The 27,491-nt window shown below is 40.4% G+C and overlaps 1 protein-coding gene across 2 annotated transcripts in view; it reads left to right on the forward strand.

The window, feature by feature from the left end:
- GABRB1 (gamma-aminobutyric acid type A receptor subunit beta1) overlaps positions 1-20,376 on the forward strand; it is a gene marked incomplete at its 3' end in the record, with an annotated part of 106,606 nt that extends 86,230 nt beyond the window's left edge. Inside the window, exons 6-9 of one of the 2 annotated variants that reach the window (XR_013774411.1) lie at positions 11,402-11,539; positions 11,646-11,798; positions 13,045-15,410; positions 15,528-15,848. Coding sequence is in view for 1 of the 2 variants with exons in the window: in XM_079307040.1 (XP_079163166.1) it covers positions 11,402-11,539; positions 11,646-11,798; positions 13,045-13,295; positions 20,038-20,376 (881 nt within the window). Of the gene's footprint in view, positions 1-11,401; positions 11,540-11,645; positions 11,799-13,044; positions 15,411-15,527; positions 15,849-20,037 lie in introns of those variants that run through there. The other variant, XM_079307040.1, reaches the window with a different exon arrangement.
- Positions 20,377-27,491: the final 7,115 nt, after the last annotated feature.

The following is a 27,491-nucleotide window of genomic DNA, read 5'->3' on the forward strand; positions in this document are numbered from 1 at the left end:
AAGGAAACATCTGTGCAGAGAGGTGCACATTCATCTCCCTCAGTCTTTCAAATACCTGTTACCACTGGAGCACAAGCTTGGTTTTTAAAAGGGACAACTGTCCATAAGCATGTGGATGGAAACAGAACTAGACAATGACTCATTCCACATGAGGCGCTGAACCCCAGGGTCAGGGCTACATAGCCATAGTGCTGATGTCCAGGGAAAGGGAAAGACTTCATGGTTATCTAATTGCAGATCTGAGCTGTAATCTGTCTGATTGAAGCAGCACCTAAAGGTTACTAGATTACTACCCAGTATTGCTATCTCTTCCTGCAACTTCCTGGTGAGGTACAATTTTGGCTACTACTCTCAGTGACTTGGCACAGAATACGTGGTCAATCTTCTGAGTAATCTATTTCCATTCTTTTTCATTATATTCTGTAAGTGTCTATAGGCACATTACAGGCTGGTTAAGGAAAGGATTTGGAGCAGTCCTTAGGAGGATTTGAGGGCTTTGGTTGGTGGAAAGCTCAACATGCCCTGGCAATGTGCACTCCCAGCCCAGGAAGACAGCAACTTCCTGGGCTGCACCAGGAGCTGCAGGTCGAGGGCTGTGGTTATGTCCCTCTAGTCTGCTCTTGTGAGACCCTACCTGTGTTCAGCCCTGGGGTCCTCAGCATAAGCAGGACATGGACCTGCTGCAGTGAGTTCAGAGGAGACAAACCAAGAGGGACAGAGCACCTCTCCTGTGAAGACAGACTGAGAGAGTTGGAGGTGTTCAGCCGGAAGACAAGGACCAGGGGGACCTTAGAGCACCATCCAGTACCAAAAGGGGGCCAGCAAAAGAGCTGGAGAGAGACTTTTTAAAAGGCATGAAATGATAAGACAAGGGCTTCAAGTTGAAAGACTGTAGGTTAAATTGGATACTAGGAACAAATTCTTTACTGTGAGGGTGGTGAGGCACTGTCACAGATGGCCTAGGGAAGGTGTGGATGAAGTGTTCAATACCAGGTTGGATGGAGCTTTGAGCAACCTGGTCTATTGAAAGGTGTCCCTGCCCGTGACAGGAGGGCTGGAACTTTGATTTCCTTTCCTTCCTTCCTTCCTTCCTTCCTTCCTTCCTTTCCTTCCTCCTTCCTTCCTTCCTTCTTCCTTCCTTCCTTCCTTCCTTCCTTCCTTCCTTCCTTCCTTCCTTCCTTCCTTCCTTCCTTCCTTCCTTCCTTCCTTCCTCCTTCCTTCCTCTTCCTTCCCTTCCTTCCTTCCTCTTCCTTCCTTCCTTCCCGTCCTTCCCTTCCCTTCCTTCCTTCCTTTTCCTTCCTTCCTTCCTTCCTTCCTTCCTTCCTTCCTTCCTCCTTCCTTCCTTCCTTCCTTCCTTCCTTCCTTCCTTCCTTCCCTTTTCCTTTCCTTCCTTCCTTCCTTCCTTCCTTCCTTCCGATCTTCCTTCCTTCCTTCCTTCCTTCCTTCCTTCCTTCCTTCCTTCCTTCCTTCCTTCCTTCCTTTCCTTCCTTCCTTCCTTCCTTCCTTCCTTCCTTCCTTCCTTCCTCTCCTTCCATTCCTTCCTTCCCTTCCTTCCTTCCTTCCTTCTCCTTCCTTCCTTCCTTCCTTCCTCCTTCCTTCCTTCCTTCCTTCCTTCCTTCCCTTCCTTCCTTCCTTCCTTCCTTCCCTTCCTTCTCTTCCTTCCTTCCTTCCTTCCTTCCTTCCTCTCCTTCCTTCCTTCCTTCTTCCTTCCTTTCCTCCTTCCTTCCTTCCTTCCTCTTCCTTCCTTCCTTCCCTTCCTCCGTCTTCCTTCCTACTTCCTTCCTTCCTTCCTATCTCTTCTTCCTCTCCTTCCTTCTTCCTTCCTTCCTTCCTTCCTTCCTTCCTTCCTTCCTTCCTTCCTTCCTTCCTTCCTTCCTTCCTTCCTTCCTTCCTTCCTTCCTTCCCTTTTCAAACTTTTCTATGCGTCTATAATTCTGTTTCTGTGATCACGAAATTACCTATGGAGAGTTCTTCCTAAAGAAAAAAATACTCTGTTATTTAAACTTTTGTAATTTCTAATCCAAAACAGACAGACCATGGCTGCTTTGTTTGTATTCAAATTAGGGTCAAAGCAACAGAACTGTAATTCAATATTTCACACACTTACTGTGGCCAGGAATATATATCAACAAGATTAAGCAGACAGGAAACCATTCAGCATCTTTTGATTTTAAGACCTTGGATCTTCTCCCTATGTGAAGCATCTGCCTCTCCATTACACTTTACATTAATCCACAATGAGTGTGTGCTACATGTCTGCCTCCCTTCACACAAAGCTGCAGATATTAAACAGAAATTGTACACTAACCACCCAAAAAGCCTTTAGCTTGACTTTAGCCTATGCTTTTAGCCACAGAAACTCCCCTACTCATTCTTTAGTGCTTAAGTAAAAAAGGCAATCATAGCAGCACCTCAGTCACCTTGATGTCCAAGGAGGCATTCATCTCCTTGGTGCAGAACTGCACTCCTCTCTGAATTCAGCCTGGTTTTGCACAAGGGAACATGGTATTTTTCAGGCAAGAAATTTTTCTCAGCACAGTGTACGAGTTCAGTATTGTGTAATTATTTTGGCAACATATGCACACAGAAGATGTGGAGTACGTGTACAATACATGTTCATTGCCAAACTCCTCTCAATTATTCTTAATTTTGTTTGAATGGAAATGTTAATGCAGCTCAATGTAACTTTAAATCTTTCTATAATTGTTCATGAATTGAAAATTCAGCTACTTGCAAAGTCAGAATAGTGAGTGAGACCATGCTGGCAGCTAAATACTGAGCAACCACTCACTCACTTCCTTCTTCCCCCAGGGGGTAGGAGAATCAGAAAAGAAAGGAAAGACTACCATGAAAACTACATTCTCACTATTTATATAAAAAGCCCAAGTACAGTGGACTTGTACTTGGTTCCACATTTACCTCTCTGAAAAACTTTTGCACCTGCATTAAATAATTAAAATTTTAAAAGGGTTTTTACTGTGTCAGGTGGGAATACAAGATTGTGCAAAAATATGTGTACTTGTGTAAGACATGCTGGCATAAGTAAGAAACAAACAATGTCCTGATTCAACTTCAGTCTGAGTCCTGTGGAAAGCAGAGACCCTACTGCCTTAAAGAAGAGCAGGTTTTGGCCTGACACACTGAAGCACCAACCAGATGGACCTGGATTTCAAATGCCTTTTCCACCAAGTACAACAGCTGTATCTAAAGTTGGGAGAATCTGCCTGGCAACAAAGTGAGAGCACTTAGAAGTAGATCTTAATTAGTCAAATGAAATAAGTGCTCAAGGGCAAGATGTGTTTACAATACAAGCAGACAAAACTGTGTACCATGCAATATTGACTGAACTAAATTAATTGAATGCTAAGCAGCTGAACCTCTGTTGCTAATGTTTACATAATGTGCTTATAAATAGTGTTGTTCCCTTTTTTAACTTTGTAAAGCAACTCAAGTCAGGAAAAAAGCTTCTAGGATTATAGCTCAGACAGTGAGAGTCATCTATTGTACAGCAGCTCAAATGAGAGAAAAAAAAAAAAGAGAAAGGAAGAAACTGGTGGGGTTGAAAAAATATTTGCATTGGACTTAAAAATTCTTCATAAAATGTGCTTCTGACAGCACTGCAAGCAAGTTACCTTAGTCAGGTTTGTGTGAAGGCATGGAAATCCTTTGAGTTAGCAAACAAGATGAAGGATTGTACAAGACTTTTTAGGAGAGGGCAGGACTCTCTCAACATGTCGAGGTCTTTCATCCTGAGTCTAGCACTCCCTGCCTCTGCTGCCAAGACTAGAGTAGAAATAGTATGTGGTCTGCATTTTGCTGCTCCTGAAAATGGATATTTTCTTCCTCCTCATCAAACCAGAGGGGAATAAAGGTTAGGAAAAAAGAAGAAAGGGGAGGGGGAAAGTTAGCAAACCTCTCCAGAAGAGGTCAGGAGCTTTGGTTCACCTTTCTGCCAGTTGAGATACAGCTGGTAACCAAAAGAGTGTCCATTCAAAAGAAGTATAAGAAAGGGAGAAGCAGAAAGATCAAAACAGATTCAGGAAAAAGGCATCTCAGAATGAAAGGAAGAGAAGGTGGCTGGAATTTCTGACACTTGCTACTGGAATGAAACAACTCCTCTCTTTCCAGCTCCAAGCTCTCAAGGACAGTCTGGTACCACCAGCATGTGAAATGGCATGCCAGGCAGGGAGAATGTTTGGGTTAACCTTCTCATGCATAGCTGCTGCCCTAATCACTGTTGACTAGCCTTTAGACAAGAACATGACAGTGTGACTTCAGACCTTTGGTGGTTTCACCCCACAATGAAGAGGATCCAGGCAAACAAGTGAGAAATGTGGAAGAGATTAAACAAAATGTTCCTCAGCATATGTAACTACCAAAGTAACTGAAGTGCCATCTTAAAACCTCATGCTCCAGAGGCACTGAAACTAACTTACAAGATGAGAAACTTGCTAAAAGTCTGCAGAGACTGATGTATGATGTGTGTATCAGGGATGACATGTTGACAGCAGTTGTGCACCTTGTACATATTACATGTACAATTACCCAAGTGTCTGGGCTGCACAAGAGGACACCAGTCATGAACACATGCTGCTCATCTGCTTTCTAAAAAAAAAAAAAAAAAAAAAAAAAAAATTTAAATAAATATATTATTGCTGGAAATTTTTAGACAATAGATCATCGAAATTTGAATCACTGGCACTGCTCATTAAACATTTGTATATAAGCAACCTCAGAGTTTTCAGAGACATCTTAGCCTCTAAGCTACTATGGGCAGGCTGCTTTTACTACACAAAATGTGTGGGCATGAACAAGACTTTTTAATCACAGTTTGATTTGCAGGAATTACACAAAGATATGTAGAGTCAGAGGCTCTTTACATGAGGTTAATAGTCAGCACTCCAGTGTTGAAAATAAAGTGTTTTAGAGGTGGAAGAAATGAGATGGGTAAATCAGGCTGCACTGGAACATGTCAGACCCCTAACTGTTGTACTGTCTTAGATCAAATATCCATCTTGCCTGTCATCTTATCTCTGAGAGTGGCCATCAGAGTATATCATTGAAGGTAGAACAGAGCCTAGGACACACATGTGCTGATATCTCCTCAGTAAACACCTCCAGTAATTGTTCTGCACCTCACTACATCCAATTAGAAATAGTATCATATTTAGCAACCTGGATAGATTTTTTATTCTGTGATTCTGTGGCAGCTTTTGAACAAGCATAAACTCTGGACACTCATGTCAATGAGTGATTTCTGCAGTTTCCCTTGATTTCTTTCAAACTAGCCACTAGATACATGATTTGTTGCTTTCTTGGCCTGAAAGTCTGATGGTCTGTAAATAATCATGTGCTCTTCAACCTCACGGTGCTAACTTAAGATCTTACAGACTATTTTTTATCAGCCACCTTACCTGCAGGCTAAAGAATCAGACAGGCTAATGACTCAGACAGGTCCTTTCTTCACTGGAATCAAGTGTGTCCTTCATTCTAGCCAATGTAGGATTGCTATTTTGGGCAAAGAAAGGAAACTGTATGAAATAGTACCGCATGGATTGGAATGTATATGGAAATGCAAACAAAGAATTTTGCATTTGCTTCCATTTCCTAATAATTCCTTCATTTTTTGGGGTTTTTTAATAGCTAATGAGAATTAAATTCGTACTAGACAACAGGGCACAAAAATACTAGCATGCCTTACAAGAGGTACTCTTGCACATGAAAGCCATATTGGCTAAAACATAATGATGTGTGCTTCTGATTGTTCATTGCATTATTTTTATTTTAGCCTTTAAGTTCCTTTGCCATCACTGGCATAATCCAGTAGAAGGAGGCAAATTAACTGGTAAGGATTATTCAGGATCCTTCATTTCCCTCTGTTGAGACACAGTGATACAGAGAAGTCCTGCTGTGTCAGCCATTAAACAGATATTAAGCAAAACCAAACAATTTCTCTCCCACAGGACTTTTGGGTTTGTATCGAGTCTTACTGGCAAAAAAATGATAACAAGCAAAACTGAACCAATATTAAAGGTACTTGCAAATTAAGGCAAGGTTATAATTCACTGTTTGAACTAGATTAGGATCTTGCAAGAGTGATTTTATGCTGTAATAACATTTATTTTCCTCTTCTAATGGATAGGAAGCTATGTCTCCAACTGGGATGGAACAGATTGCCCTATACATAAAATTTCTTTGTATTTGAGAAACCTTCGTAAATAACTGACAATGTTTAGTGCTCCAACAGCTTGACCAAGTTTTCATTTGAGCCAGAGTTGCTAAGGCTAACTCATATCCCCTGGGAAAACAAAAAATATTTCTCAGTGGAAAAAAAAGTACCTTACAGATGCAAATACACACTCAAACTCAGGTGGCAGGAAGCCTTTTCAAGCAATTCTATCACCTTAATGTTAGCTAGTTACAGATTCCCAAAAATATTTTCAGATGTGTGTTGTCCCATTCACCTGTCAGGTTTAAGCTTAAATAGCACAAAAATTTTAGTCCTATATGGACCATCTTGGTGGTGTGTGAAAGAAATGCATTGTCTTCCTGTTTGAATACAATCATAGGAATAATAACAAGAAAAATATAATACATTTAGCAACAAAGTTTATTATGAAAGCCACAGTCTAGGAGGAATGGAAGAGGTTTGGGGTACACCCTCATGTCCTTACCCAGGGCCAACTAATTTGTGCATACAAATTAATGTAGTCTTTTGAAGAGCCCTATTTAGCTCTTATTCGGATGCTGGGTGTTTCAGGGCTACCTGCCCCAGGGAATCAGAAGGGAAAAGAGATTCTGTTTGGTCATCTCTCTTGAATCTCTGATAGTGGAACCATGATTTGTATTAGTGAATGTAACACAGATCCTCATTTATCCCAGAGATATTTGAGAAGGTAAGTGCTGCAGTGTAAAATAGAACAGCCTGGTGACATCCCATACACTGTTAAACTTGGCTGTATCACAATGTCAGCAACATTTCTGAAATATTTTCTTCTGTGAACAGGGAGATTTATATATAACCTATTTCTTGCCATGTGTGAATATAGTTACTTTTTAGATCGGTGGTACTTCTGACCAAGCATTCTCACTTGAACTCTCAGCTGTTAAGAGTAAAAAAAAAAAAAAAAACAGAGAGAAAAAATGTTGGTGATTAAATGCTATGTTTTCATTTCTAGACAATATTTTCTAGGAAGTAAGTTTTATATCTCAAGCTGGGCAATTAAATGTGGGGTTTTTTAGTGTTTTTGAAGATGGAAAATAATCTAGCAAGCAAAAAAAGAAAAAAAAAAAAGGCTTAAGTAGAACAAATGCTTTTCAGGGAGCATTATTAATCATACAACAAATAAATAAATAAAAATTTATCGGTCCTTCATGGTTCAGGCCAACAAAAACAGACTCAGAATTCCTGGGAAGACTGCTTGATTGAACAAGCTAGACTGCTAGGGATGCCAGCCCAGCAGCGAGGCGATGCTCGCTCCAGGAGCTGGGAGCGAACGCGTTCGGCTCCCCGCGCATCACCCGCTCTTCCCCCGCGCGTCCCCCGCATCTCCCGCTCATCCCCCGCGCACTTTCGGCGCATCTCCCGCGCATCCCCCGCGCACCCCTCACTCATCCCCCGCGCACTCCTCGCGCATCCCCCGCGCATCCCCCGCCTCCCCCGCCCCGGTCCGGGCCGAGGGCGGAGCGCGGGCGCCCCCGCGCGGCCCCGGGCGCGCTGCCCGGAGTTCGGTTCCGTTCTTCCCTTGTCCCGCCCGCGCCGCGGCAGCTCCTGGCAGCTCCTGGCGGCTCCCGGCAGCTCCCGGCAGCTCCCGGCAGCTCCCGGCAGCTCCCGGCAGCTCCTGGCAGCAGCGCTGAAACGCAGCAGGCCCACGATGTCTGCCCTCTGTGAAACTCGTGTTCGGACATCACGGCCCGGCTGCGAGCGCTGCTTTCTCTGAGACAAAAGCAGAGGTGTGCATTTAAATTGGTGACATGGATACGTACGCGGAGGGAAAGGGATTACATGGGAAAAGACCTGCCGAGGGAATACCTGGGCAGTACAGATAAGTTCGGTGAACAAACCAGCATTAACACTGGCCACTGCAGTGGCAAGACTCACTTTTCCTATCGCTGAAACATCTTTTCTTGCTTTGTAAAGGCCAAGGCATTTGCTGCACGAAATAAGTGGTTTCCATTGCCTGCTAGCCAGTAGTCAGCTCTGCTCCGTGCTTGAAGATTCCTTCATTTCCTGCAGCTCCTCGCTTAAAGCCACTGTCCACTTCAAAAGGAGAAGGCACAATCTTGTCTCCTGCTCAGTGTCAGAGCTGAGATCAATTCCTGTCTTTGACCTGCAGCCAACTGTCTTCCTCCTAAGTTTGCTAGAAAAAAGCGATGTTCACACCTGTGAAACATGAGGAGCTCCAATGCCGGCACCTGTGAGCCATTGTCAGCCGTGAAAAGCAATACCTCCCACACACCTAGGACAATGTGCAAAGAACATAAGGAAGCACAGCAACAATCCTATCACATCAGGGAATATCTGCCCAGGGAGAATTTAGACCTTTTTAGTGTCTAGCAGAGATATTACAGTGACTGCCAGGGAAATAATATACTGAAGTTCACTGTACCTAAAACCACAGGATGATGTTTTTGCTCTACTACTTTTCTAAAAAGGGAGCTAAAAATGTGAATGCTCCTGAGTGAAAAACATCAATATCCCTTTCTCATAATTCCATCAGCTTTAGGGAAGCTTTAATTCAAGATGGAAATCCGTTTATTTAGAGAAAGTAGTAACTCGCATTAGACCCACTTTTTGTTGTATTTGGAAGTCTCTTTTAAGTTTGTAGAGATTAAAAACTTGGCCTGTCAGCAGCTGATACCTTACATGTAGTGTCCTTGCTTTTGGCCAGTTGACATTATAACCTTCTAGTTCTACTTTTCATTTAGTAGCCAAAGTCATGGAAAGCAAGACTAGGGAAACCACATTTGTCTGCATTACAAAACTCACATAATTTCCTTTTGCAACGATCTAACATAACCATGCAGTGTATCAATAACATGGTGCAATATTTTTGCAGGAGGTTGTGCCTGTTTTCTTTTCGAAATCTGCCTTCTGATATCCCAGGTATTTATTCGGTACCATTGTGGGTTTAAATAACTAAATCACTAATAATTCACCTTCAGAGAAGGGAATTTCAGCCACAGTAAGGTGCCAAACGATTACCTATTTTCTCAAAATGTCAGGGGAACTGGAAAGAGGCTGGCTGTGGCTGCTTTAAGAGGTTACAAGTAAAGTCAGGAGCTCCTGAGGACTGGAGGTTGCTCCTTTCTCTGCCCTGGGTCCCAGCCTGCAGTGTCCAAGGAAGCTGCACAATCAGAACAAAACTGGAGGGCAGGATGTGAAAAGCAAAAGGAGATGATAGCACAGAACAGAAGAATCATTTTCATTATTTTCTTCTGAACCCTGAGACAGAGTTAGGATTCTCACATCTAAACCTTCAGCTGTGATTTTGCAGCGAATATCTGATCAATGTCTAGGTAGTGAACTCTTTTGGTTTTTTATCCTGTCCCCTAAGGACAAATGGATGTATCATTAATTGTCATGTAGAGGATATCTGTGTGGTATGAAGCCTACACATAACCAATATCCTTTCAGTATGAGATGACAGTTCCAATGCCATCTGTTTAGCAACACCTTTTCGGAGAAGAGAAATCCTTCAAGAGAAGGTTTTTGTAGAACAGATTTGCAAGAAAATGAAGTTAATACTTCCCTGCCCATCTCAGTCTTGGTCTTTTAAACAGTCTTAGCAGTCTTCACTCACTTTCAGTCATTCTGTATCACACCCTACATGAAGCTCATGTCAGCCCTGGGGTTTGTGTGCAAAGATTTTAAGGCAGCTACTGAAGACTCACTACCAAGCAGCTACCTTGACTTTTTGCAGTGAAAAGTCATGAAAATCAGCAATGCAGAGCTCTGTGTCACAGCCCTGGGATGGTTCATTTGAAATAAATAAATAAATAAATGCCATAAGTAATGGGAAACCCAGATTGCAGCAGCAATCCATATTACATAGGTTAATGTGGTTTTCAGAGCAATTCAGATAGAACACCATGGCACTGAGCAGTTCAGAAATAAAATATGTGAACATTTAGCCTTGTTCAGCCTGTCATTGTGTGTTTGCATCAAAAGGTAGCTGTTCAATAGCTGCAGACTTTCTGTGCAGTCTCTGGAGCCTGGCAGCAAGTCATCAGAGCTTCTCTGACTATCACCAGGGAAACCATGGATCTGTTCTGCATGTGGTCAGCCTTCCAGGGATGAGGCTATTACTAGGCACCATCATAGGAAAAGACATCTCAAGAGTCATTTCCTTAGCTTGATATTGCATTACTTGTGCATGTGAAAGGATAGGTTCCTAGCTCTGTGGAGGCTTCTAAAGCTACAGTTGGTTCAACTGGCAAAAGTGCTGTCGAGTTTTCTAAAGCTTTGAGTTCAAACATGTTTTATTTGAACTGTGTTACATGATTTAAACCTGATTAAATCTAACACCTGAAGGAAAAAAATTAAAAATAGATGATATGTTCTCTCCTCTGGTAGATATCTGGGGAAAGTAGAAAAACGCAGTAAAGTGGAACCTGTTTAAATATTAGTTCAAAAATATTGTCAATTGGGAGATTTTTTTGAAAATCAGTCACTTCTGAGTTCCATCAAAATATTTCTGAAAATGGTGACAATAATGTTAACATTTCCAGTGATATAATGGCAAATTAATTTTTGATTACATTATAAATAATCAACATCACTGTTAAAAGGAATGAGAAGAAAGGAGCTAGTTTTGGAGTAAAAAAGAAATAATTCTGTGATAACAGAAGATCAAAGATGGCATGGTCTAATTAAAATATAAAATGCTTCATGAATATCAAAGGGTTACCTTACAGCTATGACAGACATTGTCAGGTGATACTACAGGCACCTTAATTCTTCTAGAATCATCTTTGTTGCCACTGGCTCCCAACTCTGTACTTTGACACATACTGCATAGGAAATCAAATTCAAATCTGAGAACTGAACCTGGTTTTACTGTCAGAGCTCCTCCACAAAGAGTTTAAAAGTTTTGCTGATGATGTAACTGTCTCAGTTGGTAAACTGAGCAACTCAAGCCTGATTAAAAAGTTGTTGTATTAGAGCTGGCTAAAAAACAAACTTTAATCATTAATTCTGTCCTTGTTTTCTGTCTTCTCCTCTTCTACATCTAGAAGCTTCATCAAGGCATAGAGAAAGAATTCTGTGAAACAGGAATGCCACACTACAGAAGGCTGAATTCCTGATTAACAGCAGCTCCTTTCACTTGAACTGCAACTATTTAAACGAAGTAATAAAGCAAAAAGAAAAGTCAGTAATCAAGCTGTGCCTCTGTTTCAGATGGATACACTACTGATGATATTGAATTTTACTGGAACGGAGGAGAGTCAGCAGTAACAGGAGTTAATAACATCGAGCTCCCGCAGTTTTCCATCGTGGACTACAAAATGGTATCAAAGAGAGTGGAATTTACAACAGGTAAGCACTGACAAGTTAAAAAGAATTGTCCCCTCTTCCTCCAACCCAAAAATATCAATGCCTGCCTTTTGTGAGGCATTGTCTCTATATGACTTCTTTCTTTCAGGAGCATATCCTCGATTATCACTGAGCTTCCGGCTTAAAAGAAATATTGGATACTTCATTTTGCAAACCTATATGCCTTCCACGCTGATCACAATTCTGTCGTGGGTGTCCTTTTGGATCAATTATGATGCCTCTGCAGCCAGAGTTGCTCTAGGTAACTCCTCCAACTGACTGAACAATGTGGACACTTGCTGCCTTTGAAAACAGAGGCACCAAATCCGTGCTGCTGGTTGTAGCATCATTAACTGTGATCTTACTCAAGCAGCAAGGGCCTTGGTTGTCAGCAAGGCAGGCAGGTGTGACCTGAAGTTCTTGCTCCACACTTAGGCTGGGATGTTGACTGACTTCCAGTTGTCATAATGGTCTTTGGATCAGGCCAAAAGTATCTTACTTCCAAACTGGAGCATAAAAGTCTAATTCAGGTGTCTAAGGGTATGTACACTGTGCTGCATGAACAATCCCTGTTGATGTTAAAAGGTGTTCTCTCAAGCCAGATTTGTGACTGAAATGAATACACAAGATCCTAGTGACATCAGTGGATAGCTTACACCAAATAAGTCTGTTTTACCTATAGTTGGTTCTTTCCCATACCATGTTCCTTCCTACAACTTTCTATAAGAATGAAAATCTTCTCCAGCTTTAAGGCACGTGTGTTTTTCAGCTCTATTGCCAAAAAGCCATTTGTCCCATCTCTCTGTAAATTAAACTGTTAGACCTGTGCCTGGAGCTATTATCTACATGCATTAATGACCTATGATTAAAACAGGCTGGAAAGTAGACTGAAATATCAACCAGCTAAAATAAAAAAACTCATAGAAGAAAAAAAAAAATCATTCAGTGGTGGATAAAACAATGAGATGGAAATGCTTTACTTGCAAGCACCTAGTTAACAGGAAAAGTTGTTTTGGTGCAAGCATATATATCACTTTCTCTTCATCAAAGATCACTTTATCAAGAGGCTTCCCTTTCTCATTTCAATCTTTCATTTTAAATCAAAGGATAGATGTAAATCACCTGTGGGGTCAAGCAGAGCTACTGCTGTAAATGAAGTAAGAAGCATTTTGTCACATAGAAGGAACAACAATAAACACTTTGCTATCCAGGTCAGCTAACACCACATTCCCTAGCATAGTTATGGCAAAAATTTAGGGAAGGAGTTCCAACATAGCCTGGGCTATTGGAGGTTATTTTGTTCACCCTGCACTGCACGACAAGCCAAGGAAGATGCATTTAGCTAACTTGCAAGGATATGTTCCTTTCCAGTTCTGCAAAACACATTCCTTTGGCTGCTAAGAATCAGATCATCACCATCATGAGAAGTGCAATGCTGTGATTCTGTCTTTTGTGCTCAAATCTCCTCCTTGTCTTACTAGTCACTGACTTATTTCTTCCTTTTGCAGGAATCACGACTGTGCTGACAATGACCACCATCAGCACCCACCTCAGGGAGACCTTGCCAAAGATTCCCTATGTCAAGGCAATAGATATTTACCTGATGGGATGCTTTGTGTTTGTGTTCCTGGCCTTGCTGGAATATGCCTTTGTAAACTACATATTCTTTGGGAAAGGACCTCAACGTCAGAAAAAGACAGCAGGCAGGGCAGGACATGCTACAGGCGAGAAGGGCAGACTGGAAACAAATAGAGCCCAGGTAAAGTGTTCAAGATGTCTTTTCAAACATTACTTTCACTGTCAAAATGTTCATTTATATGATGATAGAGATATATGCAGGTGGAACACCTGTGCAAAAGCATTTAAGATTGCCTAGAGAAAAATTGTATTTTAAGGAGATTACAGCAAATTATGTTCTGTTCTATCTTCAATTGAAAACAGAAGAAAATACAGAAAATGCAAATGATTATTCAGGACACATTTATTTCTTCTTTGTATTTCTTGCAGAAGAAGTACAAGGGGTACACAGAAGTTAAATATTTATCACTTCAGCTGTATATTTTGTTTTGCTTTAGAAGGTGGTATAGAGGAAATGTTTATAATAAAGTTCCTCTTTACATACAGAAACTTCAGAAAAAATGAAAAACATAGACAAGCTGTGTTGCTTCAGTGAGCTCTGAATGAAGCCTGTAGCACTGAACTTCGAGGAACACAAGGGTGCTGCTGCTAGATTCTAACAGCTTTCATAGATGTCAGGATTTTTCCCTCAGCTAACTTCAGGCACACCACAACTCTCCCCTCTTTAAAAAACAAGCCAGAAAACTTTCAGGAAGTAATACTATGAACATATTTTTGATGAGGATGAGTTTGATTTTGCAATAAATCACTGAGCACTTGCAAACATCTATAAACCTATTTCACTTTTTCCCAGTTTTTCGGAAATAAACCCTTTGAAGCCTCAGTTGTACTTGTCCCAATCTGACTCCGAGGAAAATACATATCCTAATGAGCCGAAATTTTTCTTCCTTCCTGTGCTTTGTTTGCAATATATTGCATCCAAGTATTAATGAGATCTTGCCCAGGCTGTCCTATAAACTTCTTTACTGTTGTGGCCTGAGCTAATAACATTTGGACAAAACTGTATTCGAGCTCTCTGTTCAATTTGAAGAATGAGACCAGCACATAAAACTCTAAGAAATGAGACTTCTTCTTGATAGATGGCAGCAGTGTCACATATACCTCAGGAAGTGCGTTTCAGAAACTCTGTGATATCTTATTAATTCTAGAGCTGTGTGTTTGGTGTCCCACACTACAGCTATGCATCATTAACAATGCTGTCATACCCTCAGTCTCAGTGAACTCATGAGCCCATTAAAAGTTCTTACTTAATTTGCCTTCTGTCCCATTGGGTAGGAGATGCTTTATTACAGTGAGGGCACAAATTCAGGCAATCAACAGTCTCCAAGACCCCACAGAGTGCTGTCTTCCACAGAGCAGAGGAGATAAGCCACCCTGGCATGGATTGTTGTGCACAGACACTGTCTATCCATCTCTATGGAAAATAAGGAAGGGAAAAGAACAACATAACCCACAAACTCTGACCAGCTACCTCAACAGCTCCTGAGATGACCCAGCCTAGGTGAGAAGCAGCACAGCAAGGATTCATGATGAAGAGGAAATCAAGACTTTTTTAGAGGTCAGCCTTGGCTACATGCACCCCAGTGCACTGAGCTGAGTAAAGGACAAGAGTGCAGGTAAGTTCTTCCCCTACGTATTTGGAGAGTTTGCTTAACTAACTAAATTCCATAGCTCATAACTAAAAGCTTTTGTCTAAATGTTACGCAGCAAAGATTACACTGAAATTGGTACTCAGAATGGGATGGAAAGATTTTAAAGCACCACATTACATACACCATCACTTTTCTGGTAGAAAAAGAAAGTCATACATGCTTAGTACCAGGATTTCTAAGTGCTCACACTTCAGAGGACCAATCCCATTCTGAAAGTACTCTAAATGGACAGACTGCTTTCTGCCTATACAGTGCAGGTTTGTGATCTTAAATATATATATAACACATACGTAACACACACTTGTGAATGGATATCGGTGAATTTTATCTTTTCCACACAGTGATGTGAGACATTGTGAACATTAATTTTACTCAGCATAAAAATGCTGATATCCAACAGCTGTATTTCTGTTTTGGCAGGAAGAATGCACATGACCAGAGCAGTGGAACACAGCAAGGTTAAGTGACCTCCAGTGAAACACCTCCCTGCCCCTCTCCATCATTTTTTGAGATTTTTCACTGGTATTATGATGCCTGCACCAGAGCAGGGGAAAGGATTTTTTGAGCATAAAAGAAGTACAGTTGTAAGTATGTATAGCTATAGGACATTTTTTACCTTTTTCTCTTGACCCACACCACTTATCCATACAGGGACCTGTAACTATTAGAATATGTAACAGTGCTTCATCTCTTTGTGCCAGGTGAAGATATCCCATCTGACATACAACTCCAAAGACTAAAAGAGTTCAAATTCCTTCACCATATTGCACAAGCTTTAGATGCATGAGCAACACTCAGCAAGCTGACCACAATATTAACAAGTATAGAGAAGACCAGATGAAAAATGAAACAGAACTGCTGTTTCATAGGTGGCTATTCCAGGCTCTACAGACCGAAGAAGATGGAAATAAAGTCTCTCCAGCTTCACAATTTATGCCTTTTTTTTTTTTAATATACAAAAAGTATTAATTTGTAGTAAACGATCTTTCTGTTTCTCTGAATAAAGCATAAAGACTATTTATATCTCCTTGTTCATTTGTCAAAGCTAGATGTCACAGACATCCCCACAGTTATGGATAAATAGGAAAAACCACCCAGCAAGAAAATATTTAGATAGTCTATGCAGGCAACTGCTTCTCTTTCCCCAGACAATTATAGCGTGAATAGCAATTACACAGAAGATATCTCTTAAGTATGAAAAAAAAAGGTAGGATACAATCATAGTGTGAGTGGAAACCCATCAAAAGGTTCATAAATGACAATACAAGACAAGTGATAGATTGTCTCCTCAGTTCTGCACAGCATCACACTTTCCTTTCAAATGTCCTGTGAAATGCTTGGGATAGAAAGCCAGAGACCAGCCACAGGCTCTGAGGAAAACTTACCATTTTCTAACACAGTGGCTGCTGGAATGAGAAAAAAAGAAGGGAGCACATAACCACATGAATATCTTAACATTCAAGTAAATCTTGTAAATTAGTACAGCCCTGCTGAGCATAAGCCTTTTCTTTGCAGATCAAATTGTGGTAACTCTACAGCACTTGTTCCTATAAGACAACCTGTATGAGTAACATGGCCCTGAGTCTTTCATCTTAAGAGGAAGAAACAATAGATTTGTATTGAGGTAAAACAGATGTTCTTACCTTCTATCTCCCAACAGTTAAGGTTTAAAAAAAAAGAAAAAAAAAAAAGGTAAAAGTTCGTTCTAGACAGCACTAAGCATTTGAGGCCCATTCTCTGTCAAGGAATGCTAACATGCACTTCCTCTAGAGTTTTCCAACTACTTTTTATGTGGTCAATACAGGCCTGTTGCTTCAGGTTGTTTTCTTTTTATTACTTAACTATTTTACACTTAACAATATAATTTTATGATCCTAAGCAGGACTCATTTTCTAAGTGTCAAGTGAGAAAAGGAGGTTTCTTCCCCCTTGGTGTGGGGACATTCATTCAACCCTTAGTGTTTGATTTATCTGTCAGTGCTCCAGGAAAGCTGATACCAGTCTGTCAGTGTCCTGTTAGGGGACCCTTCATTGAACTGCCCTGTTGGATCACAGGGTGGTTTGACTGACTTGGTCAGGGACAGCCCAAGGGAGACCCCTCAGCAGGTCTTCCCAGTTTATGACCCCTTAGTGGGTTCTCCTCTTTTCCTGAGTATGTTACCCCCTGCCAGCACCTGGGAAGGATTCACTCTAACAGCTTATGTAATATCACTATTTGCTAATAAAAAACTGTGAGAGGTTAAGGTTCAAGGATTGCCAGTGATAGTATCTGACAGCAAAAACATTTTCAAAGCAATATACAGACAACTCTAATCCTCAGTGGAAGTATTCAGCCCACACAGAGCGATTCTTACCCAACAGGCATCCCTATGGGGTAGAAGACAGGTTGAGCCCATCAACCAATGCCAGTAGTTACAATGGAGTCTTCCCTAACTTTTCTCCATCATCAACTTATTTGTATGTTGTTTCTTTACATTTCAGGTAGAACTTGAGTGACTCTAGTCATACACACCTTTGTTACTGATTGGTGTAAAATTCTCTCTTCCTCTAAGAGTCATTAAAATATGGAGAACATGACTAGTGAGGGGTGGTCCTGCCTTGGGTGGAGGTGTGAGTTGGTGTTACAATTAGATTATCATCAACCAAGTTCTTCTGGGGGAACAGTTTCAGCACAGTTGCTGGCTCAGCAGCAGGAGATTAGCTGCACAAATTTTAATAATTTGCAGTAAACTTCAAAATATAATGAAAGGGTTTTCAGTGATGTGGGAAATTGCACAGAGCATTTGACCATGTACATAAGAACACCTTTTATACTTCCATCAGCTAATTTAGTCAAGATCAGTGTAAGGCTCTTTGCTCCGAATTGCAAAGACTGCAATTCAAAGACAACTTGTTTCATGACATACAAATCATCTTGCCTAAAAGGGCTTAAATTAAATTCATTTTTAAAATAACAGGTTCATTCAGAATGCTTAGAGCAGGAATTCAGACACTGCATGGCTCATAATAAATTGTCAGGATTTATTAGTTTAAGAAAGATTCCTGTGAATCACTTCAGAGCATAGGCAGCTACAAGTTTTCTTCCCAAAAGAAAAGTCATAATAACTGCTCTAATAATGCTTGTATTATTGTTACTATTATTATAACACTGGAGTCAATTAACTTACACATTAGATTATGTAATCAAAGACAGCTCCAAGAACTCTTTCATAAAACTGGGCAGAAAAGATTGACCTACCAAAACTTCTTAGAATTAAAAAGAAATTATTTTTATGCAGAGACAGTTATGAGATCACTGGGTTTTTTTCACAGAAAAAAAATGTCAGATCTTGAGGGTAAATGAATAGTCCCATAGTTGTGGCAGTCCTCTGAAGAGTAGGAGACTCTAGCTTAAATCTTCCTTCTTAAATTTGAAGAACTGACCTAAAAAGTATGAACTGGGTAGCTCATATCTCAAGCAAATATTTGAAACACCATCCTGATTTGTGAAGCTGGTCTTTCTAAACCCAGAACATGTGAGCTTTTCCCACTAAAACAGTGGTGGAAACTGGAGTGTTACCACTGAATGCTCATTTCAGCACATACAGAATCAATTTCTAAACCAGTGCATTTTCTATCCCTGATCACTTATGACTTCACTTAAAAGACTTTTTTACCCCACAGTTCTCTGTAGTGGCTTTTGTACAAATAGTCTCTTTGTTGCTTTGCTCTCAGTTAGTAAGTTCTGAGTCTGGCACAGTGCAAATTTGCCCTCATAATGATGTAAACATTTCTCCTGGTGATGGGAAGGAACATATTCCCCATTGCCAAGTGGAATAGAAACTTTCTTTGGTTCCATCTTTCCTTTGCAGCAACCCACAAACACTGGGTTTCCCTGTGTGTTTTGTTTGGAATTTTTTCTTGCACATACTTCATATCTGCTGTAGATAATTTGGCAGCTCTGCAATGTCTTACCAAAAATGCAAAGCTCAGAGTGTAAACAAAGCACTGTATATCAATGGTGTTAGATATTGCCTGTAATTAATACCTTATTCCCTGATGTAAAGGCATCCACAGACATGATCTGTGGATGAGTTTGTTAGAAATTTGGGATAGGTCCAATACCACAGTTTGCCAAAAACAACATTAATATTCAAGCCTCAATGTGAAGACCTTGAAGTTTCATTTAAGAGGCCTGTGTTCTGATGTATATTTCCCTCATATGAACTACAGTGGATGTTTAAATATCTGTGAATTTGAAACATGTATTCAGTCTTTATGGAGAAGTCAGAATTCAACCTGGAAATTCCACAAAAACTTTACAAAAGGTATTTTATGACAAATGTGCAGAAAACTAAAGACTTGTGAAAAAAAGAACACTTCACAGCAATGCAGCAGTTCATGGTTAATTATACTCATAGATAAGAAAACAATGATACAAAAATATTTAATTTATGCATATATATAATTGTTTGTACCAGACATGTACATACTGGTTGCAGTTTTCCAGTTCTTTGCTTAGGTATTAAAAGAATGCTCTGACTAATAGCACAAATAAAGTGGCAAACATATTTGAAACAACCGCTTCTGGTACCAACACATAAAAATGCAATGGAATGTAAGTTTTCATTGAATAAAATGGATTATTCTATATGCACATGAGCAGGTTAATAGTATGCTATGATTTCATCCCTGTAATATAGTAAATTGCTCAAAATGAATTCTTAGCACAAATATTTTACAATAACTGATAAAATACATGTGTATCTACATGTTCTTCATATGATGAACCCATTGTTACAAAACTTGCAGAAACTAACCCGAAGCACAACAGCCAAAAACTGTTTAAAATGGGCAGAGACAGTAACATTTTCTTTTCACCTTAAGTAGGTGAAAGCTTTAGGTGCCAGTCACCTGACTTTAAAAATCAGTATTTCATAAAGGCCATGGTCCAAGTAGAAGATAAAATTACAAGTCTTACTTCATAGAGGATCAGACAGTAAATGCATTACAAGACCAAGAAGCCGAGTCAGGAGGGAAAGGTGTTCAGATGTTGAATTTCACACTGGTCAGGAAAGCGTATTCAGATTCTTTTCACTTTCGGGAAAAAGTGACAGACAGGACTGTCACTGCAGCCCCAGGAGCACCTTGACACTAGAGCCACCAGGTCCATCTGGGAAGCACCTTGGGCTGGCTGAGGGCCTGTCTAACCCACGTTCCTTCCTTGGCACAGGTTGATGATGGGAATGTGATTCTCCGGGCGCTGGAGATGCGAAGCGGCGCGCGCGGCTCAGTCGTGCTCACCAGCCCCCAGGAGCCCCGAGCCACCGCGAGCAGCAGCGCCAGCCTGGAGTGCAGAAGAGCCCCTCCCAGCAGAGACCTCCACAACAGGACTGCTCTGGACAGGCACAGGCTCCATCAAAAGGGACACTTACGCAGGAGGGCATCCCAGATCAGAGTCAAAATCCCTGATTTGACTGATGTTAACCTGATAGACAAGTGGTCCAGAATGGTCTTTCCCATCATGTTTATTCTTTTCAATGTTGTTTACTGGCTGTATTATGTCCACTAAATTATGCAATAATGTTACCACAAACTAACATAATTAGATCTGTTTCTTTTCCTTGTCTGTTTTTTGAACTCTGAAGAACTGCAGTAGCTATAATGTTCCATGTTCAACGTAAGATACTCTGCCATGGAACACTTCTAGATTTAAGCTTTAAAAAAAACCAAACAACCCAACACAAATCCAGGGTCACAATATTTATATCAGAATATACGGATCAGCTCTTAAGGAGCATTATGAGAAAAATCACTCTACCTTGATTTTTACAAAGTATGCATCACCCATGACCTTTCTGTGCCAAATTTAATTTTTTCTTAAGCTAAAATTTGCCCCACTGTATTTCTTATCGCATATTGGCAGCTCACAGCAGCATGCTTCCAAACAACATAGTCAAACTACTAGTAGTATCTATGTCACTGTCTTTCACCATTTATTGTGTAGAAAAATTTGAAGAAATTACAATTTAAAGGATTATAACTATTGCACCATGCTTCACTCCAAACTTAATAGTTATAATGGAAGTGTTTTCATAGTGTGTTTGAGATGTATCACTCAAGGAGAAGTCAAATAACATCAGAGGCAGAGATCTTCAAAAGAAAGAAAGGGTAGCACTGAGTTTCCAAGAAAGGAATCCGCTGATTTGATATCAATGAAATTCTGTTATTTCCACAAAGCAGCAAAGTTGATATTTATGGGAACAATTGTACCATATGTAATTTTGTATTAAAAAGCAGGAAACAAACACATGGTGATTCCTTGGAGCAACTCTGAAGGGTACACCAGGCCAAGGTTTTTCTTAACGCCCAGGTTCCCTGTGGCTGGTAATTGCAACATTCTCCCAAACGTTGGTAGATGTCTGGGAACAGACCTGAGGAAATTTATGCACACAGTTTCCTTCAGATTTCGCTATTCCACTGAGAACCAGGAGGTGCAGCTGAGCCTTACAGCACACTGGCAGTGCTGGGGGCACTCCTGCTGTTCTTACCTGGCTGCCAATGGCCTGACACAGCTCCAGCCAAGGAGCCACAGGCAAAGGGCTACAGCATCCATGCAACTGAGGAGCAATGGGTCAGCCATCTTCTACCTATACAAATCCATTTTCCTTCCCTATTGCCAGCTGGTAACTAACAGCACAGACACTATATTGCTAAATACATAGCACTTCATTGAAACTATCATCACTTAATTTTTTTTCATATTGCAAGTGTTTCATACCTGTAGGAGAATCAAGATATACAAACCAACAGTGTCTGTGTGGGTACTGAGGTGGTATTATCAGTGGGAGATGGTACAGAAAAGAACATTGGTCAAGATACAAGCAAAACAGTGACATGGAAAACTTCTTCAGTAGTTCCTCATTGCCTGGCAGTAAGGTCAGGTGATGGCCTTATTGCCAACTGACATTGCAACCTCTTTAATCAGAACATGATAATAAATTAAACCCTCCTACATGTTATGTGCAAGATCTGAACCTTCTCCCATACCAGGGTCTGCTGCCTCTTCCCTTTGTGCAGCAGGCTTCTGCAGAATGCAGTAGAATCATAGAGCGACCAAACAAGAAAGGGAATAGGTTTAATTTCGTCACTACAAAAATTATAAGGCTGCAAACTAGGCATTTGACATTGCTAACCTAAGGGAATCTTTGAACTATCCCTTTTTCTGTGGGCTCCAAAGTCTCAGGCTCATCCCAAGTTCAATGGAGCACAATGGTGGTCTCCTCAGATGTCTTCTCTCTGCTGTTACAACCTTTAACCTCTAGTCTACTAAAAGTTGCACAATTTTACAAGATTAATCAGCCACTAAGTACAACTTCAGGTGATTCAGGACAACTATTAATTCAGACAAATGGGTCTTCTGAATAGGCTCTGCATGCCTATCCCTTCCTCAAACAATCCAAATAATCTTTAAACAGGAATCCCACATGGGACAGATTGATTAAGTTTTTAATTACACTTAAGTAATTTTTATATCAATAATATTTCAGTGGAAGCTAACAATATTATTTTGGTATTGTAAAATAAAGAATACAGAGAATATAAGGATATCTTGCAAACTGAACTTTCCATAGCTGCAAAAAATAGCACCAGGAAGGAGACAGCAGTAGGACCATATGTGCTGTGCATTGCAAACACATATCCCATTAAATAGTTTTGAATTCTTTGTACTGGCACAAGGCTTTACATAGTAAGTCCATGAGCCATTGAATTTGCCTGCTTTGTGCTTATACACAAAAATTAATTCAAAGAAAGTAATGCATTCTGTAGATTTGTAGTGTAAAATACACCAACCATCAGTGACTAATGTTTTGCATTACCTGATTTCCCAAAGATATTCACAGACAGACCTCAGGTAAGTAATTAAGCCCAGTTGATCCAGTGGTGAAGAGACACTCCAACCTCTCCTTACAGCTGCAGTGAACATTTTAGAAGAGCCAACATCCAACATGACATAAAAAAAAAGAGACTTTAGGTTAAAAAAAAAAAAGGATCCTTTCTTTCTGATTACAAGGGCAAAGACAGATTAAAAGCAAAACAAAACTCATCAAGAGCATCATGTTCCAAAAGAGGAGGATCTACCCTTCTGCCCCAGAGACATTGAGCACCTGCCACCTGTCCAAACCCCAGCCCTGCAGCCCATTTTGAGCAGCACGCACCAAGACTTGTCTGCATCAAGAGCTGGAACCCACAGCCTCGAGTCAGGAAACAGCTGCCAGCTCTCAGGGCAAAATTTGGCAGCAGGGACTAATAACCCATCACATACAGAGGCAAAAGCCATTGACTGTAGGTACAATTACTTCTGGAAAAAAAAGCAGAAGAAAGCATTTCTCACCTGAGAGCAATAGCTTGGCAGCAAGGAAAAGCCAGTGGCTATTAGAGGCATGGGATGGCAAGATGAGTCTGTTTATGGGTTACCCAGACACATTGCCATCTGGAGCTAGAAATTATGGAGCACAAAAGAAACACAATCTCCTCCCATCAATAGGTTGAAGTAATTTGGCTGGCTTTATGCAATAAAGGTGAATAATGCTGTAATGCTAAATTCCCTCCCTGTTGTACTTCAGCAGTTTCCCTACTCTGTGGAACCAGACTTCAAGATAAGTTCCTGTTGCTAATTAGGTTTCAGCTAAACGCCCATGCAGTTTGTGCAGCTCTCATGCAATTTCTGCTGGAAGATGTTTTTTGGCTCATTTTTCTGAGGCTTTGAGTTTCCCCTTTTCATGAGTGTGTATATTTGTGTGCCTACCTGGGTGTCCCAACAATATTTAAATCCATTGATAATTTCAACCAAAAGCTAAAAGAACAGTAAGGATCTGACATACTACATTCTTGCAAATTGCAGCAAAGCAGGTAGCTTAGCAGAGGACAAAGCTCACATTAATCCACCCTTCTTCTCTGGCAGAAAGAAGCTTGACAAACTCCAGCTTTATTAGACACAAAAAAAATAGTATTTTCAGTGAAACAGGAATGTTTTTGACATTACACTGCTTTATGCTACCACTGAAAAGCAAAGAGGCTGCAATTTCAGAATATCTGCTGGTTCACCTCGTTCACCCTTACAGGAAATGTTCCTTCCCTTTGTGGAGGATTTCTTGACATAAATCACAAGGAAAGTCACCCAGGGCCAGAGGGCCACCTTCCACCAGCTCTTTCCCATCAACAAGGAGCCTTTTCCCATGAATTCTCACATACTGAGATGCATTGCTAACACGCCCTTGTGAGTATTAGCAAAAAAAAAAAAAAACAAACAAACAAAAAAATCCCAAAACAAACAAAAAAAATATTATATCTGTATATAAAAAATATTTTAAAAATGGTTTCTGTTTCACAAAGCATGACCTCCCCACATCTGTGACTTCCTACACATATGTTTCATCCTTCCTCCATGGAAGGATGCAGCCAACCACCCTGCAGCCCAAGGAAGGCAGGAGATCACACAAGAATAGTGAATTTCAGCACATAATAATGCTGAAATGTATATGCACAGGGTGAAAGAATTGAGTAACAAATAAAAAATCTAGCATTTCTTAAAAGAAGACCAGGTGACTTTGGTCTCCTACTGCCTTGGACTGTGGAGTTTACTCCAATTATGTTGTTTGCTCCTTGACAATTGTATTTTCAATTATTTTGTAAATAATCTTGAGTCTCCTAGAATTATAAAAACATCACTTTTGTCTCATGCTGGTATCAATCTAAGAAATGGCCTGGTATTCATTCTTTTACATTTTTGTTTTGTTTTGTTTTGTTTTGCAAAATCCAATTGCATTTGAGTATCAATACCAATGAGGAACTACAATAATTACATGGCAGCAGAAGCATGTCAAATTGCTAGAGACCATCTCTGATCAATTTCTTTTAACTCATCCCTGTCTCTCTGTACCTGCACATTAGTCTCATGCAAAAGTATAAAATCCATCACACTGCCAGAAATGTAATAAATATGGTTTCTTTTAGCAGGTCATGTGTTTTGGTGACATCAGCCATCTCACTCACATTTGTGAACATACCAGTTTCCTTGTTCCTACCTCTGAAATGTCATTTGCTGTTTTCATCTAGCTGACAACATATTGCCTGATTTTTTTCAGATTTTCAGATGAAAATTTGAATGTTGTGTACTGTAGCTTACATTTCTGAAATAAAGTCAGCAAATCATCATTTCAAGAAAGAGCTGAATGAGACTGACATATGTAAAGAGTTCAGGATTGGGTTTTACAAAGGAAGTTAACAGCAGTTGTCATTAGATGATCCAATGTTGCTCTGGCTCCCATTTAAACCAATATCAACAGAAATATGGCAGATCTGAAAACTCTGCATTCCTTTCCCCCCAGAAAAAAATTACTGTAGCTATCACAAAAACTTATTTAATCTGTATGATGCTAGGAATCCTTCCCCACACATAGTCCATCACCAAAGCAGTCCCTGTGGACCTGTAGCAGTTCCTAGTTAGAAAAACCCCCAGACCTTCCAGTGCCTTTCATTACTCTATTAGCTGAACTAGCTGAGTAACCCAATGCTTAAAAACACCCAGAGCCTTCCCTGTGTAGCACTCTCCACAGAGGCCTGCAAAAGAATGAATCTTGGTGGTCTTTGCCTCCCTTTCTAGGTTTTGGTAGGAGTCATTTGATCTTTCTAGAGAAGCCCCAAAGCCCCAAAGGTATGAACTAAAATTTTACAGAGGAAGGAGGGCATACCACTAATGCAATTGAGGTTGATTTAAAGAAGTAAAAAAAAAAAGAAAAAAAAAAAAGACTATCTTGATGCACTTATGAAAGCATTCTTTAGTACTAGAAGAGTAAAAATCCCTTTACTGCTGATGCTGCATTATAAATATTAATTCACAAATCAAAATGATAGCAAAATGTGCATACTTCAGGATAGGGTGTTGCTAGTTCTTAAAATCACCTTTCAGAAGAAGGCATAATGATGTCTCAGTATGTTTCCCATCAGAAAGGCTTGCTTCAGAACTCAGAAATGTTCTGCAGACTTTAGAGATTTTTAAAAACAGCTCCTTGGCATATATAATTGCTTTGTTGCAAAAGCAGTTTTATAACAATAGTCAATTCCATACTGACAGTTTGCTGTTCAGATGCAGCTCTGGTTCCCTTTAGCATATCAAGATCAAAGCTGACATGGTTGATATGAAAAAAAAGGTTTTTTCTGAAATCAAGGGAAGATTTCTGTGAAACAGAGAAAAGTGCAGTGAATGCCAGTGGAGGGCAATAACATTATTTTTATAATTCACTTTTATATTTTGCATCAAGAGATGCTGATTTTCTGATCCAAATTGCAGGTCTGTTTATGCTATATGAATTTCTGCAGGTGCTTTTTAGGTGATAAAACTAAAACTTTGTGTAGTGTGTCTACTATATTGTAGGTACTGATTTCATTAGCTTTTGGTTCAAAAAGCCTCCTTGTGCTTCTGGTGTAAATTACATACTCAAGAGGTCTCTCTTTAGTACCTGCCAAACCAGAGAGATCTCTTGAATGCATTTATGATGACTGGGGGGTTTTTACTTACGCCACTGCAGGAGCCAGAAGTTAGTTGCTCTGCCAGGTATAGACTGGGAGAACAGGAACCCATATTCTTGAAAGTGGAAGCATCTCCTGGGAACTGTATTTACCAGTTAGTGTGGTGGGATGTGCAAAATCCAAAGCTATTCCACATGCTGTAGCCAGCTAATCAGAATGAGCCCACACGTGGAAGAATGTAGGAAAATACAGTTATAGGCAAATAGAGCAGATAAGAACAAAATGCAGTTCTTTAATGCTGGTGGGGTCTCTTTAAACTCTCATGCCTTTGGCCTAATTCTTAGCCACAGACACAAGTTTCTTTGTGAGTGGGGCTCCCCACACCATAAACCCTCCTCAGCTTTTGTTACTGGTGCAATTTGATTAAACTCTGGTCCCAGCATACAGTTCCTCCAGGGGCTGTGACATGCATGTCAGAGCTTCCCACTCTCTAGAACCTCTGTGGAAATGCAATGCCAACATCTTTACCCATCCTGCTGCTCCTCAGCCAGGAGGGAGCATGACTGGGCACACTTTACAGATGTGCTCCTGGCCACCAGCTTGTTTCAGATGCTTCTGTCCTGTGTAGGTTTGCTACCTGCTCATGCCTACCTGCATTCAGCAAATGTACATGAAGGTGGCACCAGTGTAATGGGTCTCATGAAAGCTCTAGCTTTTTGCATTAACCTGCTCTGGTAGCCTCCACTAATGCCTTATCTGTCACAACAGGAGACCTTGCTTGCTCCAGAAGTACTTAATTCTCTAAGCAAAGACAGAAAAAACCCATTTTCTGACAGATGGTACAAAGAGCAAGCTTCTTTTGGGTCCTTTTTCCTGCCATCTGCTGGAGGCCATTATGTGCCTTACATTTCTCTGCAGAGATGTAAGGTCAGGATCCACATTTCAAATGCAATGCCATGTTTCAGCTGCTCCTTCTCAACTGCTTGTCCACTGGTGCTCCTGTCCCCCTCTAGCCATTCCCATGGTGTTATTATGCTCCCAATTAAGACATAATTTTGTTGGTTATATTAAAAAATATTCAGATTTTCAATAAAGTGTAACACCTATTTAAAAAAAGCATCTCATTGCACATTTATTTCTGTCAACAACAGCAGT

The sequence above is a fragment of the Erithacus rubecula genome (genome assembly GCF_903797595.1).
Source record: "Erithacus rubecula genome assembly, chromosome: 5".
Classification (NCBI taxonomy): domain Eukaryota; kingdom Metazoa; phylum Chordata; class Aves; order Passeriformes; family Muscicapidae; genus Erithacus; species Erithacus rubecula.